Here is a 17,578-nt window from a genome sequence, read left to right as displayed (position 1 = left end):
CGAACTAGGCGGACCTTAATGGAGCCGTTGTGCTGCACACGCGTTTTCTTGCGGAACCAAGTAAGCAGCTTATAACGTGCAACCGTGCCGTCTAGAACAGCAGCAGAGTGGTGAGAAACAGCGGAAGCGGGTAGAGCTAGCTTTTGGCAGGCTCGCCCCCGATATATCCGGCAGAAATTTTTCTCTCTCTCTGTTCTCCGAAGCGCGTTGCCCGCCAGCGCGGCGTCTCGGCCTAAGTTGTCGAGAAGTTCTCGATTATATCGAGTGTCCCAGCTTCTAACTGTTCTATTTTCATCGGCGAATGTCCGAGAAAACGTAAGGAACATCCTCGGTTGCCTGTTCTTGCGGATGCCGTAGGTAGTTACCGTAGGTAGTTTTACCTTGATTGTTAATTCCCTTACGGGAAATCTTAGACTTCGTTTTGTTTCAAGTTGTACTTTGGCAGTATTTTAATTCGAGAAAGAATCAAAAGAAGAAGTAATAGAAGCTCAAAGCTGAATATCAAAAAGTTAGGAGGGGAAATGGAGGTGCGCAATCATAAATTTTTGCTTCAAAGGGAGAAAACGGGCTTCAAATTGATCAAAGAATCAAAGATGAAAGAAAGTTCCGAAACACCTATATGTATTTATCAGCGATGCTGCATTATATATAGGGCACTCCGCTACGCGAACGAGATTGAACGAGACGACAACTGCAAAAATAGATGTAATTTCTTTTTCGATATGAGGAATAAACAAATTCAGTTTGCGCAACGGCGCACTTACAAAAATACATTCCGCACTCTCCTTTTTCCTTCGTTTATTCCCGACGCAAGGAGGAAAGTTCACGTTTCTCGCTTTTGACGTGATTCGATGTGGTTGTAGCGAGCGAGCGAGCGAGCGAGCGAGCGAGAGAGAGAGAGAGAGAGAGAGAGAGAGAGAGAGAGAGAGAGAGAGAGAGAGAAAGAGAGAGAGAGAGAGAGGAGCCTTAAGAAATACGCGATGCGCGCGTATCACGAAGATTACGATTTTGCATAATGGACCTAATATCGGGTGGTATGAAATTTGAGCAGCTCAGGCGAACGCTCCGATATCCGGGAGGGAGGGGGGGAAGGCCTCCTCTCTATTTGCAGAAAGCAATGCCCAAATATGCCGACACTCGAAACCCGGACGCGGCAAACTGCCACATATGTAAAAGCACGAGATGCAGCGTTCGTGAGACGCCCGGAGCGTCGCCCGAAGCGCGATAAGGAGCCGGGGTTTACGTAAACTGATAAACCATCTATGATATCCCGTATGGTATGGCATATCGATATCCTGTCTGCAACATGAACACAAAAATATCCGAGAGCAAATTAATCGATGTCGATTTCTCATTTCTCATTGATCCGCCACGAGTCTAATTTTATATTCTCGCACATTTATTATTTATTACTGCATGTCTGATATGCATCAAGAATGTTACTTGCTGTTTAAAAATTTTGCATTTGACAGTGTGATAATTGATTCTCAAAATAGCGATATCTAAGGGCGCATTATTAATTTATTTATTGGATTATTGACGCGCCTTGAGGCGAAAGAGAAAACGAGATTACGAGGATAAAAATAATTCGATATGAAGATTCACAAATATATGACAGTCATCCAAGTGGACTTTTATACTTCAGCCTTTTGCTATAAGTATTTCGTAATGCTAAAATGCTGGAGGATTCAATCGAAGAATAAAATTTATTAGAAGGTTAAACATAGACAAGAAATTTGAACCAAATGTAGACAAACTTTATAATCTAAAGGGTCATGTTAAATATAAAATTGTATGTGAAGTACCTAGTTGCTGACATTCCTGATGATGAGTCGAATTCAATCTTCTCTATGTCGAATGTCTAATCGTGGTATTTTTCAATATTAATAATCTTTCTAATATTGGATCTCAAAATTTTTTTATTTTAAATTTTTTTTACTTCTTTATTTTACGATATCTTTCTCGGAAATTCACGATGAAGGGCATAATCAAGAATCAAGTTTAGTTTTTAATACACGTTTCTCTTTATATCTTTAGATAGAGGTAGACCACGAATCTTGTATTGTTAGATTTTTATGTCTATGCTCGCGTCATGGAAACGACGTCTAGTTCGCTTTTGTTATACCGTGGAAGATGCCGGGATGCCCGGCATTGCCGGGGGCGAAGAGTATCTTCGGACGAACTAGAGCAACCCCGGATTGTTGTAAACTCGGCTCGGACGCGAGGTTTTTTCTTCGTCCTCTTTTTGTCAGGTCGGCCGCACGCGTCGTGAGAGAGAATGGGCCGCATTGTCTTTCCCCGGGCACAATATGCGCTCACAATGTATGCGCACCAACCCATCTCGCCTCACCATTCGCAGCACGCTGATGGGATTACAGCGTTCTTATGCACGGCACCCGTAAATTTGGCGCTTCTCGCTGGATAATTTTGCCCTGCGTTCGTCGGAGAGGAAGAAGCAACCAAGGGATCGATGCGTCGCGCGCGCAACATGAAGAAAACGGGATGTTCAATTAGATTTCTTGGTTTTTCTACGAAGCAGTTTTCAATATTTTGTATAAGAAAATTAATTCTTAAATCGGAATATATAAAAATTATTTTATCAGAAGTAATTTTTGAGATCTCTTCTAATATATTTTATGACATTATTTATAATAATTAAAAAGAGCTTATAAATTATTATTCAAAAATTCGTGTATCGATTTGAACTAAAATTTAAATAATTTTCTTAATCTCAAGCAATAGGTTTTTAATTATAAAGATTTAATTTTACAATTATGCGAGCTGCAAACTATGAATAAACAGTCGTCGATCCGTGAATTTTGTATATAAGTGGTATATAAGTATAACACACGGTGCTTGATGCAATAAGAGACTGTATATTCCTCTTTCGAAATTTTTACGGAACCGTAGAATACCGAACATGATATTTTTTTATCTTTTCAGATTTTTGTGTCAAAATTTTTATTAGAGTAACGTGAGATAGGTGGAAAGCTTTCCGTGCTCTTCATCAAACCGACATGCAATAGTCGATGCATGGTTTGATGTTGACAATTCTGTGTCCATGGGTTTGGAACAGCGATAGCGCTACAACAAGCAGCTCGGTAACGTTGCGCCCACATTAAACCCACGTTTCCTCCTCTTCGAGCTATCGAGTTCTGATCCCGTTGCATTCTCAGCGCATACCGCACTCTCGTTCTTCGTCTCTTCTTGATCCGCTCGTAGCGCCGAAATCTCCGCGCAGATAAGCGCTGACACGGACGACGGGGACACGCGTCGATGCCCCCGGGGTCTTCCTCACGGGCGAGCACGACAATGTGCAATCTAGTTAATGGAATTGCAGGGAGAACGGAACCGGCATCGTACGACGCGCCCGGGCCCGAATGACCGAGTAAAAAAGCAGCAGCGAGAAAGGTGCATCGGCACGGAGATTGGCACATTCCCGGTCGCCGATGTTTCCGCGATGAGAACACGTACCGCGCTCCTCTGATCACGATGAGCTACGGGCGTAATGTACGAGAGCCGGAATTAAGAGAAACCTATATCCTGTCCTTTTACATGCTCTTCATTCGTGTGATAGCCCGAGGCGGACTCGCGTTAGATTCTAACAATAAGCGAGAACCCTTCTAATTAGCTATCACCAATGTTTCCTGAATTGCGTAATATATCTCTCGAGACGTGATTCTTTTTTATTAAAGGAAAAACATTTTTTTTTATTTTCATAGATTTTAGCATATTATTGCTGCTGAGAAAGTTCTTTGTGAATTTATGAATTATAAATATAAATTGTTTATTTAAATCAGTTGACAGGTGAAAAGTCCTAATTGTAATGTTTGTTGCATCAAAAGGACTTATATACATATATGTGAGAGTTTTTAAAAAATGTGCAGTTAAAAAATTAATTTTTTTAATTTACCAGATATCACAAAGCGCGCGGTTCGCGCGCGCTATTTAGCTTTAACATTACACACAACTGTCAAAATATACAGCTACTCATGAAATAAGCGCAGCGAGAGAACCAATCGGCATCGCGGAAAAGCGACAACAATAAACTTCGATAGATTCGAGTATCGACTTTACATGCCTATTTTTTAGATATATGCACACCTTTTTTAGAGACAGAATATTTAGATGATGATGATTCTTTTATTTATTTATTTTATTTATTTTTTAATTTACTCTTTTATATATTTAGCTATTACTTCACCGTTGCTTTATTTACTTCATTTTCTTATAGCTTTGATCCTGATAAATAATACAGTACTTTTGTATTTTGCAGAATATTTCATGAAAATAAAGAAGGCTTCTTTTATATGTAAAATGAATGTTAAAAGCATTTGTTAAGCCATGTATTCGATGCACCTGTTCTATCTCTTCCAATTCTGCTCAGTTCACGCGGAAAAACACCCATAGTCATAGAGATTAGAGAATACCTCGTGTTCTTGTGTTCCGCGAAAGTATTTCGCGTTGTTCGCGTATACATTCGCACACGTGCAGAAACATTTCCAGAGGCTACACTTCCAAAATAGCATAGTCCGAGATTATTCTCGATATGTAGACAAAATGTAGAATCTACGCGGTAATCAGAATTAAAATTTTTTGCAAAATAGTGATTTCTTGTAGCATCTAAAATTTTTTTACCAAATTTGCATGCGATAAAAATTGATCCTAAGTTGTCATCCTTTTCTTTCTACTAAAAAAATCTAAATTGTAGAATATTTTGGAAGTTGTTTTTTTTTACTACCGCAATTATTATTTTTCAACTGATAATTATAAAGATATCCCGTATCAATATTCCCGTGTCGAAGATATCCCCTGTATCAATTAGAATGATAGATCGTTCGACCCATCTGGGATTGATGTGTTCGCCGTGCTTACTTGACCGTCCATCTCCCCTGATGACTAATCTACGGAGTTCGCGATATCATGCCACGCACGCACGAATTTATCGCGTCGCTGTCGTGAATTTTTTTTACCGCGATTTAGATATGATCATACGCGGACTTGCGTGATCGCCGCGGGAACACGTACGAAACATTCGCGTATTTTCATCGTATGCATTTATTACGTAAATTACGTAAATTTATGACGCACACAAATGAAAAACGCCATTCGTAGCCGGAACTCCGCAATAATCAATCCATTATAAATGCATAAAACGAACGTTTGTTATATAGGGGATACGAATCGTGCGTCGCCCGGCGGTACGAGGGAATCGTGTCTCGCATATATTTTTTTTCCGGCTCGATATAGCTCTGGGTGGCTACCGACAGCGATATCAGAGAAGAAGCTATAGCTCTGTCAAAATTCGAATGGAATTTTAACACCGCCGATATTTTTATGAGAACGATGGCGCGCGATATTACATTTGGCGATCAAAAAGTTCCTGATGGAATTTCTGGCGCTTGATTTTTTGACACTGAAACTTCTTAGGGGCTTTAGTGTTAGTTATTCATTTTTTTACACATTATTTATACAATACATAGTTGTATAAAAATTGGTAGATATTTAAGAAGCGGTGTTCCATAATAATTAAAAAATTAATAATTTTTATAACATTAGAAAATAACAATGTTCTAAATTATTATGGGACGCTGAGAGTATCAGCTATCTTACTTGCTGATATAATGGAGACCACGTTGTGAAAGCTGTGGCGTCCGAATTTGTCGTGCGGCTAGTAATCCATTAATCCATGAAATTGTATACGCGCCTGTGGAGATATATAGCGTTACACGAATATCAATCAACGGTCATATACGGTAACACGAAATTCGCGAATTAATTGCTGCCAAAGAATCGTGTATCGCACCATGCGCGATTTATCATCAAAATCTTTGGCTGAGACAAAATATTTTTTGCATCTATATGGTATAATGTATATTCTTTTGTGTTTACTTACATAAGTATAGGATGTATATTTAATGTAACAAACTGTTTTATTGGAACAGTTGTAACTCACGAAAAATAAGAATTAGATTTAAAAATTTAACACTAATGTAAAAATAATCATGAAATTTATATGCTAAATGTAATCGATGTTAACTTATGAAAACGGAGGTAATTTTTAGATTTTTTATTTTATGGAAAGTAAGGAGTTAAGCTGTACCTAATTTAAAAAATCTTGCTAACTATAAGAAATATATACAACAAGATGTTTATGTAGGCATAATTTCCAAAACATACAAGTTGGTTAATTCTCAAATTTCCTTGCGCTCTACCTGAAAAAAGAGCAACAAAACGATTGCGGCACGTTGAAGAAAAAAAAAATATATATTCATCGTTAGATCGTCCAGGATAAATTAAGATTAACATTTCGTTGCCCTAGAATGGCGGCGCCAAGGACGGTTACGACATGAATCTCGGCCCAGCCTGGCAGAAGGGCTATACCGGCAAGGGTGTCGTCGTTTCGATTCTGGACGACGGCATCCAGACCAATCATCCCGATCTCGCGCTCAACTACGATCACCAGGCCAGCACGGACATCAACGACAACGACGACGATCCGATGCCGAGGGACAACGGCGACAATAAGCACGGCACTCGATGTGCCGGCGAAGTCGCCGCCGTCGCCTTCAACCAGTACTGCGGGGTCGGAGTCGCTTATAACGCCAGCATCGGAGGTAAGGTCATTTGCAGCAAAGATCGAAATAATGTGCATAAGTATAGCCACACGTAATCGCGGAATTGTGAAACGAAAGAGGAATAATTTAATAGGTCCGAGGCTATTTTGAAAATATTATTTGGTAAATGAAGGACGTCTGTGTCGAAATAATTGACAGACAGTTTCTATCGAAATTTCATCTAAATTGGTAACATACGATATATAGGTACGTGACTTGAGCAACTATCAATATGAAAATATCCGTAGGATATTTTGAAAATAGTAATATTTTTTTTAGGACTGGCTATTTTTAAAAAATTTATTTAAGATTTATGAATGAAAGAAGTGATCATTTCCAACATTTCTGATTGCTTTAATCTTTTGATACGCTTTAACTTGGATATGTAGCAATTAGCATTCTAATTCTCATTGTTAATTTTCTAATTATCTCTTTATTGATATTATACAAATAGGATACTCGAGGACGAGAAAATGGATTACTGATAGAGGATTATTTAATGCGGGGGATGTGTGTAATTTTCTATTCATAAACGAGTAACTTATAAATATACTTTTAAAGATTTAAATTCGTCGCCATGTTTGATAAACTATGCCGTTAGAGTTATGCAAAAATTGAATTATCATCTTGAATTATAGCCTGTATATTTTGCAGATAACGCGAAAATTGAATGAAGTGCATATAATGTACGCATACATATATAACGCGTATATGGTAGGGATCAATATTTCCTTTTCCCCATACTGCTGCGTTTGGTAAACTGGAAATTGTTAGAGGCATTTTATGTTCTGACGGATTTTGTTGAAATTTGAAATAGGTTGTTACTCAGGTGGTGTTAGTATTTCAGATGATGAGAGAGTGCAGCTCATCTCAACTCGCGTGTACAAACGTTGACGATCCATTGGCTCACCCCGGGCACAAAGATATACCAAAACCTTTTGTCCATTTAATATTCCAAACTAACGAGAAACCTGATGCGTCCTTTGATTCGGTTTTAATCTTGGTATATATTTAGCTTCGTTGTTTAACATGCGGCCCGCAAGCCGCGGGGCGCATTCGCTGTTTATTCTCGACGCTAATTACGAAAAGAAGCACGCGAAATTGAAAATATCTTCCGCGAAAAAAGATTATTGGAAATTTATACGCACGCGCGATACATTAATCGCCACCGAAGGAGTTAGGTTGACGCTAATTACGAGCAGTCTATTCTGGCTGCCGTCAATCTTATATACATCCGCGAGTGCGCTTTTCGCCGATGTCGGTAATCACTTAATGCGCGATTTAAAGAACGGGGCTTTCGCGTCGTCGTTGTCTCGAAAGCGGTGTTTATCTTTTCTTATGCCGAGTGAGCGAATCCTCCTGGGATCGTTCCGGAGAGCTGACTTAGCCGGCGAATAGCTCCACGGAAATAAATAGTGCAGCGACCGCTGGGAATGTCAGGTCGGGCGGTGGTCGCTTTATCGTCTCGAAACCCTCGCTTGAAGAATAGGCCAGGTTTTCCGGGCGCTCGCCGCTATTTCCCGACTCGATGCTATCGAGCTGTATTAATTCCGTTAACCCATTTCGAAGCGAAACGAACGTCCGTAAGCCGTCGGGGGCTTACGACGAGTGGAACACCAGAGCCGGGGAGCCGAAATGATAGCGCGGAACGATACAGCAGCGTTAACCGGATATTGAATTGGAGGAATTGATGATCGCACGAGCACGCCGCGCGGCGAAATTAGAAATTTCGATATAGCGGCGACGAGAAATTTCGCTAGAACCGCGAGACGCGATGGTTTTCCCGCGATAACGCCGCGATGGCGGATGTCGTTGGTTGCAATTAACTATCGTTTGCCTACGAGCCACTTTTATGCGGGGATCAAAACGTAATGGAATTTCGCGATAGAAATGTAAAATTTTGTCAGTTATTTTCATCCAAAGCTTTTAAACTGATACGATTTGCGACCTCGATGAATCTAATTTCGAGTGCTTATTAAATGAGACTAACTTTATTTGGTTGATATCCGCTAGAATATTCGTTTATTAGATAAATGTTTGAGAGATTGAAACCAGCAAAAACGGATCTCTGATCGAAATTGTACTATTCTGGCCTCAATTTTAATATAATAGCGTAGCAGTAATTGAATGATGATTATATATACTTGAAAATGGAACAGAAAATCAGCTTATACTTCTCCCGTCAAAAACAAAAAATTTATGGATATCTAATTACACGCAGATTTTGAGAGCCGAAATAACAAATGGGAACAAATAAAAAAAATTAATTAAAATCGCACGATTATATCTACTGAAAATATTTCTATCATAAAAATCACTTGTATACGTACTCTGCACTTCCTCTCGCTTGGTCAAACTCCCGTTGCCTCGTCTCGGCCATCCTTAAAATCGATATTAACATTCCGCACATGACAATCCGTGAGATAAAATCACGGCATACGGCGAGAAAGGGGGGGAAAAGGAAGACTCGCTCACACGCACATATCTCTCGTGTTCTCAGGCGTGCGAATGCTCGATGGCCCGGTAAACGACGCCGTCGAGGCCAGAGCTCTGGGATTGAATCCTGATCACATCGACATATACAGCGCCTCCTGGGGTCCCGAGGACGACGGCAAGACCGTCGACGGCCCGGGCCCTCTCGCCAGAAGGGCGTTTATTTACGGAGTGACGAGCGTAAGCTACATATATCGCGCTACATACTTTCTGCGCGCGTTCGCGAAGCGAGAGGATCGATTTATTTTCTGTCGCGGATTTTTCCTCGACATTTTATTTTATTACTTCGGAAGGGGTGGGGGACTTAAAAACCTTTTCTCGAAAACTTCTTTGCTTGGTGTCATAATAACGAACTGAAAATAGAAGTTGTGGATTATAAATGAAGATATATATTGTTTATATTTTTATCGCAGGATGATTAACTTTGTGCATCGAATTAATGATATCATTAATAATATTATTTTATGAAATATGGATATTTGTAGAGAATTGTAAAAAAAAATTTAAATTTTTTATTTTAATTGATTTAGTTACATGTTATTAATTTTTTGGTTGGAAATAATTATAAGTTTGCATAAAAAATAATTTGTTTGGAATAACATGAATTTGTTCTGTCGAAAATTTTATTTTCCGCAAATTTCTCGCGTGATGTTTTATATCATTGAAATAACTTTTTCGCGCTATGATGTTAAAATAACTCAGTTTTTAATTTTTCGAAACAAATGCTAATTGAAATACGGCTACAATAATATTTTTTGCGCAGCAAAATTTATTTTATATTTCGTTCTATTTGGTGGAAACAAACATTCCCTTTTGGACTAGGAAGATCTCGATAAAGAAAATATTTTTCATTGTCTTGTTTATAGTTTGAAACTACCATTTTCGTAACGTACTCAAAGTTATATCGTTATTACGCGTAATTATTGTACATTATCATAAATTTTCGTGCTATTCTATAAAATTACTAAATGTGCATCCTATCGCTTCGTCGGTCGCACGGTTCATCTTCTCTGTCGCGAACATTCGCGCTATATCTCTTCTTCTTCCCACGCAGGGTCGCAAGGGTAAGGGCTCGATCTTCGTGTGGGCGTCCGGTAACGGTGGCCGGCATACCGACTCGTGCAACTGCGACGGCTACACGAACAGCATCTTCACGCTGTCGATATCGAGCGCGACGCAGGGCGGCTACAAGCCGTGGTACCTCGAAGAATGCAGCTCGACCTTGGCGTCCACGTACTCGTCGGGCACGCCCGGCAACGACAAGAGCGTCGCCACCGTGGACATGGACGCTAAGCTGCGTCCCGATCACATATGCACGGTGGAACACACCGGGACATCCGCCTCGGCGCCGTTAGCCGCCGGCATCGCCGCCCTCGCCCTCGAGGCGAACCCCACGCTGTCGTGGCGAGACATGCAGTACCTGGTGGTACTTACCTCGAGGTCCGAGCCGTTGAGCAACGAGCCCGGCTGGATACTGAACGGCGTGAAGAGAAAGGTCTCCCACAAGTTCGGCTATGGTCTGATGGACGCCGGTGCCATGGTCAACTTGGCCGAACAATGGACCAACGTACCGCCCCAGCACATCTGCAAGTCCGACGAAATCAACGAGGAGAGACCGATTGATCCCACGTATGGGTACTCCCTGAGCGCGTACATGGATGTCACCGGATGCGCTGGGTCCTTGAATGAAGTGCGGTTCTTGGAGCATGTGCAGTGTAAGGTAAGATCCGTGCTGAAAAGAGTCGTCACTAGTTTTAGCAATTATCATATAGCAATAATCAGTTTAAAGAAATACTAAATATAGCATAAGCTACTATTTACTACCCTCATGATTACACTTAAAAAGTTACTATAATTTTTTTTATATTTATTGTAAATGAAATTATGCTACCGATTTTTTAAGAACGATTAAAAAATTAAAAGATTACAGTATTATATGTAACTTATGTCTGCTATTTTGATGTCAATCTAAAATTATAAAATTTTAATTCTCGTGAAATAGGTTTCCCTGAGGTTCTTCCCTCGAGGAAACTTAAGACTCTTACTGACCTCGCCAATGGGCACAACTTCGACGCTATTATTCGAGCGGCCACGTGACGTTCTCAGCTCCAACTTTGACGATTGGCCCTTCCTCAGCGTACACTTTTGGGGTGAAAAGGCTGACGGCCGATGGACTCTGCAGATTATTAATGCTGGGAATCGACATGTCAATTCACCAGGCAAGTTCTTTCCAATATTATTTCCCAATCAATTTTCAAATTATACACCTTGTACGAGTTGTCAGGAAGACAAATATTTATTTTTAATTGCAAAACAGAATTTTTTGTTCTGTATTTAATATTTAATTATTCTTTTTTTTCCGGAATGTTGGGGCACTGCTATTGGTTAAATCGATTGATATAATCATTATTTTTGAGATCATAGACTTCAGAATACATTGCAGTTGTAATTTTTATCAAAATAATTCCAAATAATTAAAACTTGTATCGTTTTTAACAATTAAAAATTATTTACGATTTTAAAAGTCTTTCTCAACCCGTACGTCGCACTATCTCTTGTCATCGCGCAAGGATCCCGCTATAATTTGGTCTTCTTGCTATATTGTTATAGGCATCCTGAAGAAGTGGCAGCTGATCTTCTACGGCACGTCGACGAACCCGATCCGGATACGCACGCGGCAATTTAACCCGGTACATTCCCCTCATTACCTTTCCTCTCATTCCGTGCGTTATCCATTCTCCGTAGACGATGATCCGCTACAATTGTCCGGTTATCCGGGCAACAGGGACTTCTTTTCTCCGTCTACCTTTCAGAGTTACCAGGGCCCGTACAGCGGCGCCGCGTCGAACCTACAGGCATCTGTGGCCACCTTGGACGGCTCGTCAGCACCGATCCTGTCGAACCACCTGCCTGGCGACGTTTCATCGGCGTCCGCCTTCGACTCACCTTCGGCGGCGTCGTCCGTGCAAGCGGACGGCTCGCTCGACACCACCAGGAGGATACTGCACGACTGCGATCCTCAATGCGACGCGCAAGGTTGCTACGGCAAAGGCCCGACGCAGTGCGTCGGTTGTAAAAATTATCGTCTCGATAAGTGAGTAAACACAGACTTAGAGCTTTCAATTAAGACAAAACAATTGCCTTTGTCAGGAAATATGCTTTTTAAAGTATGACTTCCAGAATATTTTTGCTAATTCTTAAATGTAAAATTAGAATAATATGCATTGGAGAAATATTTTATAAGGATTTTATATGTTTTATATTTTAATGCAGTGACTGTCAAATGCTAGCGGGCGGCATATGCTGATAAAATTAATATAACTTAACACACAATTTTGCAATGCTACGAAACTGCGGATTATGACGGTAGGAATATTTGAGCATAAAACTACTTGCTCTCTGTTTGAGAAAGCAAATATTAATATCATTATACATATATTGATTGAGTTATTTTATATTTTAATTAAAATTTTTTATCCATTACTAAACGAATCTTTTTAATTAATATTTAATCCATTATTAAGTAAATATTTTTTTATATTTATAATTTATCTATCTTCCACACAAGAGTTTAATGAATCCGTCAATTCTTCAGTTTATGCTTTGCCTCTTTATTGACCCTTCTCAATGAAAAAGCGCTTTAGAAACAACGCGAGGGGTCTCTTATCTCTTTTTCAGCACTTGCGTCAGTCGCTGCCCACCAAGGAGCTTCCCTAACCAGGGCGGCGTTTGCTGGCCGTGTCACGAATCCTGTGAAATTTGCGCGGGTGCAGGTCAGGACTCTTGTCTCTCGTGTGCTCCCGCTCACCTTCGGGTCACCGATCTAGCGGTCTGCCTTCAGCAATGCCCAGAGGGCTACTACGAAAGTACGTGGAAAGAAAAACGATTAATTCGTATTTGTATTCAGATCTCTTCTCTAATTTTTTCTCCTTAAAATTGACATCGAGTAACGCGACGCGCGATTTTTGCATCTTTCCATGCAGATACCGAGAACAGCACGTGCGTGCCATGCGAGGCCAACTGCGCCAGCTGTCAGGACAGACCGGACAAGTGTACCAGCTGCGAGCATCATTTGGTGATGCACGAGAATAAATGTTATGCCGCATGTCCGCCCTACACGTACGAAACGCAGGATTACAATTGCGCGCCGTGCCATCCTACCTGCGAGACCTGTAACGGCACGGCGGATAATCAGTGCATCGCCTGCCGATCTGGGCTGTTCGCTTTGAACGGTGAGTACATGATTGATAGTCCTTTTAAGTAAACGTGACACAATAATATGATCTATAAAATCTATAAAATATATTTTGTAATAGTATTCAACAGTATCTACTTACAGTATTCAACTTATAGTATCTACTTTTTACATAATTGGAAAGATATTCGACATGGTTGTAAATCTTTTAAACATTTATATAAATATATGGAGAAGACTTAAACATATATATATTGCAGAAAAGTTAGATTAATTGAATTGCATCAAATATGTATAATATATAATTCTTAAATTAAATAAATATCAGACTTGTCTTATACGAATGTGCATTAAATCAAAAGTTTCAAATTGCATCTGATACTCCACATCATATTCGGTCAAAATGTTATAACGTAATTAGTTTTCGCTAAACGGTCTCCTGTGTATGTGTCATAGGCACGTGTCGCGCCTCGTGCCCAGCGGGTTATAGCGCTGACAAGAAGCGACGCGAATGTGTGGCATGCCCGCCCGGCTGTGCGATCTGCAGTTCGCTGAGCTGCACAAGCTGCATCGAAGGATGGAGCCTGAACAAGAAGGGCCTGTGCGCGCCCGAGAGTCGCAGCAATTGCAATACGGACCAGTATTACGAGGAGGGCCAGTGCAAGGCCTGCCATTCGTCCTGCGAGACTTGCGCCGGATCCACGGAGGATCATTGTATATCTTGTCCGAACCCGTTGCTCCTTCAGGGTAAACGCTGCGTGTCCCAATGCGACGATGCGTTCTATTCTGTGGTACAACCCTCGCGACCGGTTTGCGTTCCTTGCCTGCACACTTGCAAGAGTTGCGTCTCTCGATTGAATTGTACAGCGTGTCAAGACGGGCTGCAACTGCAGAGCGGAGAATGCAGGTCATCCTGCGCGCCAGGGTAAGATGAGTAGTCAACATCAGACCGGTAACGGAACAGTATTGGTATGTTTTTTCTTTTTTTTTTTCTTGTTGGTTTCAGTTATTACAGTGACAGAGGTCAATGTGCCAAGTGTTACTTGTCGTGTAAGACGTGTTCGGGGCCCAGAAGAGATCAGTGCGTTACTTGTCCGAGAGGCTGGCAACTGGCGGCCGGCGAATGCCATCCCGAGTGTCCAGAAGGATTCTTCAAGTCAAACTTCGGTTGTCAGAAGTGTCATCATTATTGCCGCACGTGTAAAGGTGAGTTACAATTGATTGGTTGCTGTTGATTGATTAAACTAAATCTACGTTTCTTCAACGGGAAAACATTTGTTACAGGCGAAGGCCCGCTAGAATGTACTTCTTGTCCACCTCACTCGATGTTAGAAGGCGGATTATGTATGGAATGCTTAGGAGCGCAATACTATGACTCTTTGACTCAGCTCTGCAAGAGCTGTCATTCTGATTGCCGCAGATGCACTGGTCCCGGCAAATTCAGCTGTGCCGCGTGCTCGCCACCACTGCATTTGGACAAATTGAACAATCAATGCGTTCCTTGCTGCACGGGTAACGAGAAGGGACCTCAGGCTGAGGAGTGTTGTCTTTGTGATCCAGAAACCGGTAATTTTTACGTCTTAATATTATATATTAATAAAATGGATATATATATTAACAAACAGATATTTTTTACTTATAAATATTTTATAATTACTCTATTAGACAATTTTTTATAAACAAAATATATAACTTTAATCTTTAAGTATAGAATTTTTTTCTTATTCTAGATAGTTTTATTATTAATATAACATTATTATGTTGTTGTCCTTTATAAATATCTTTATATAATTATTGAAAGTATATTTTTAATATTTGTAGGCGGCTGCAGGAACAGCTCGCCAGCTGGGAAGAGGAGAGTACCGGGGACAGAGTTCTCGGCCAGCGCCGCAATCCCTGAGACGTACAACAATTATGGCAGAAGTAACAACGATTCAGCTTCACTCGCCGTAACAGCAGCCACAACCATGGCAGTTGCCATTTGCTTAGCATCGATTGCGTTGTTCGCGATGATATTTGTCGCTCTTCAGGTATATATACAGTGAAAAATACATATTTGAAAAACATAGGAATTTATTATTATTAAGATACATTTAAATTTATAATTGGAAATTTACACAACTTCTAAAAAATTAATTTGTAAAGACGAGGAAAGATAAATGTATGCATTATTTCATTCGCAGGCTTGGTCCGGCAGAAGGGAGACCAATATGGGATATACGCAACTTGCCGTGAAGGTGGAACCGTCCGAAGACGTGGACGCCGACGATTCGACAGAGCTGATGACCTAGACTTCGTTAACGCCGACGTAGCTGATGACTTTTTGTCGCAGGGAGATCGACAAATCTCGGTTGCGATTGATTCGCGAGTCAGAACTTACGTACTTTTGCATTAGCGAGGTCCAAGGATAGCCTATATATGTGATGATAAGGCAAATAGGAAAATGGTGGTAAATACGTAGCGGGGAGGAAAGAGTTGAAGAAGGAGGAGGAGCAAGCAAAAGAAGATTCGTCGAAAACGTGATAGTAGAACTCCGTAGAGTGTCGTGTGAATGAACGGAATGAAAAAGGAAGAAAGAGAGAGAATGAGAACAAGCGTGATTGTTATTTACATGGCCGTGGTGCGGTCGCGTGAATGTGCGAATGTACAAGGAACGTGTTTTAGCTAGAGATATACTTTTTGCCCGTCATTGTTGTCAAGTGCGTCGCCGATACCACCGTCACGCGCACCAAGACACTTCCGACACGGATAGTGATCCGAAACACGGAGAAAAAGGGTGAAGGACATTATGAAAGTGCCTGATTAGTGACACCCTTGTTTCCACACCCTTTCGCGTTCCCCCTCCGACGCGTTTTCTGTCTTCGAAGTAACTCCAAGCCTTCGTCGATTATATCATCGTCACGTGTACTCGCGAGGAAGTAGAATCTCAAGCTAGGCGACGAATAACATTGATTACGTTTCGATCGTTGCGCGTTGCGAGAGTCGAAGGCAATCTAGTTCATTTAATTAGCATTCTTTAACTGTCCATCGATTTTTTCTTCGCGCAACCACTCTTCCCCGACGCAATCGACGACCGTCAAGTTATCGAAGAGACAAAAAAGTGCGTCTCTTTCTTCATCTCTCTTCTGGAAGGCTGCCAACACACCCCGTTAAGTAGGGTGAAGGGACACGTACGTAAAGTGGCCTCCGTACATTAGGCTGAACCACGGACCACGTAATCGTAATCGTTAATTGTGAATTATGAATGGATATTGTTATATATTTGTATAAATGATAATAGTAACAAGTGAGCGAACAAAGGGGAGTAATCGCAAGGATCAGGAGGGGGAGGCGAAAGAAAACGATATAGCGAGATGACGAACCGGGAGGGGGACGAGGCGAAAGACCGAAGAGGCGGAGGAAGAGAAGAAGGGAAGATCGTCGCACGTGAGCCTCGTTCTCCCTTAAATCTGATTGTCTCGGCTAATCGACAGAATTCGCGCACGCCCGAAAGAACCAACGGACTCTTACTGCGATCGCCCAGTTATCCGACGCGTTAGTGACATCAACCGGTTTGTCACATTCCAGTACCTCCCAAGCTGACGTAACACAAGCCATCGACACAAGCAATGCGTTTTTTTTGTAAACTATTTGTTGTTATTACTTGATTGTCTACTCCGATGTTTTGTTTAATATCTCACTTTCCGCGTTGTTCTTACTTATTTCTTTAATTCTCGCTCGTGTATCCATCTTTTCCCTGTTTCTTTGGGATCGCATGAGAGGAGGGAAGTCATTAAAAAAAAAGAAAAAAACGAATGAAGAAATAAAAAGGAAGAAAAAAAAAAGAATTATACGCAACGATCCGTAGCGAATCGATATTCTTGAAAGCCATCGCCTACTCGTGTGAATATTGACTTTCTCCTTGTGATTTGATATAAAGCTATTATTGTACTTTTATGATGACCGCGATTATAAATATATACATATATACACACTCAATGCGTAAGTATGTACAGCGCTTCCTTGAGTATCCTTTACATAGATTTCCCGAATGTTCTACTTTCCTGTTATCATCCTGGGTAAGTACAGCTACAATATTGACTTTAATTACGGTGATGCGCAGGAAAGGCAAACCGACCGTGGAAGTCGGGGAAACGAACGAGGTATAACCAACGGTAACCGAACTCCACGGCCATTACTTAATGAAACATCAAAGATTAAACTTGAATCTCGCAACCTGAATTTATACTGTATGCGGGAAAAACAAATGATTTTCGTTTTCGGATGACATGCG

The 17,578-nt window shown here is 40.9% G+C and overlaps 1 protein-coding gene across 4 annotated transcripts in view; it reads left to right on the top strand.

Moving 5' to 3' along the window:
- Positions 1-17,278, top strand: part of Fur2 (furin-like protease 2) — a 329,013-nt gene extending 311,735 nt beyond the window's left edge. For 3 of the 4 annotated variants that reach the window (XM_071789409.1, XM_071789408.1, XM_071789411.1), the window contains 12 exons: positions 6,323-6,617; positions 9,118-9,290; positions 10,165-10,830; positions 11,113-11,329; positions 11,721-12,204; positions 12,789-12,976; positions 13,094-13,342; positions 13,762-14,230; positions 14,312-14,511; positions 14,590-14,871; positions 15,127-15,335; positions 15,489-17,278. In XM_071789409.1, the coding sequence (XP_071645510.1) occupies positions 6,323-6,617; positions 9,118-9,290; positions 10,165-10,830; positions 11,113-11,329; positions 11,721-12,204; positions 12,789-12,976; positions 13,094-13,342; positions 13,762-14,230; positions 14,312-14,511; positions 14,590-14,871; positions 15,127-15,335; positions 15,489-15,596 (3,540 nt within the window). In that variant the 3' untranslated portion in view covers positions 15,597-17,278. The remainder of the gene's footprint in view (positions 1-6,322; positions 6,618-9,117; positions 9,291-10,164; positions 10,831-11,112; positions 11,330-11,720; positions 12,205-12,788; positions 12,977-13,093; positions 13,343-13,761; positions 14,231-14,311; positions 14,512-14,589; positions 14,872-15,126; positions 15,336-15,488) is intronic. The other variant, XM_071789410.1, reaches the window with a different exon arrangement.
- The last annotated feature ends 300 nt before the right edge of the window (positions 17,279-17,578 follow it).

This window comes from Temnothorax longispinosus, chromosome 9 (assembly GCF_030848805.1).
Source record: "Temnothorax longispinosus isolate EJ_2023e chromosome 9, Tlon_JGU_v1, whole genome shotgun sequence".
In the NCBI taxonomy this organism is placed as follows: domain Eukaryota; kingdom Metazoa; phylum Arthropoda; class Insecta; order Hymenoptera; family Formicidae; genus Temnothorax; species Temnothorax longispinosus.
The sequence above is the reverse complement of the archived record's forward strand: the minus strand, read 5'-3'. Positions and strand labels throughout refer to the sequence as shown.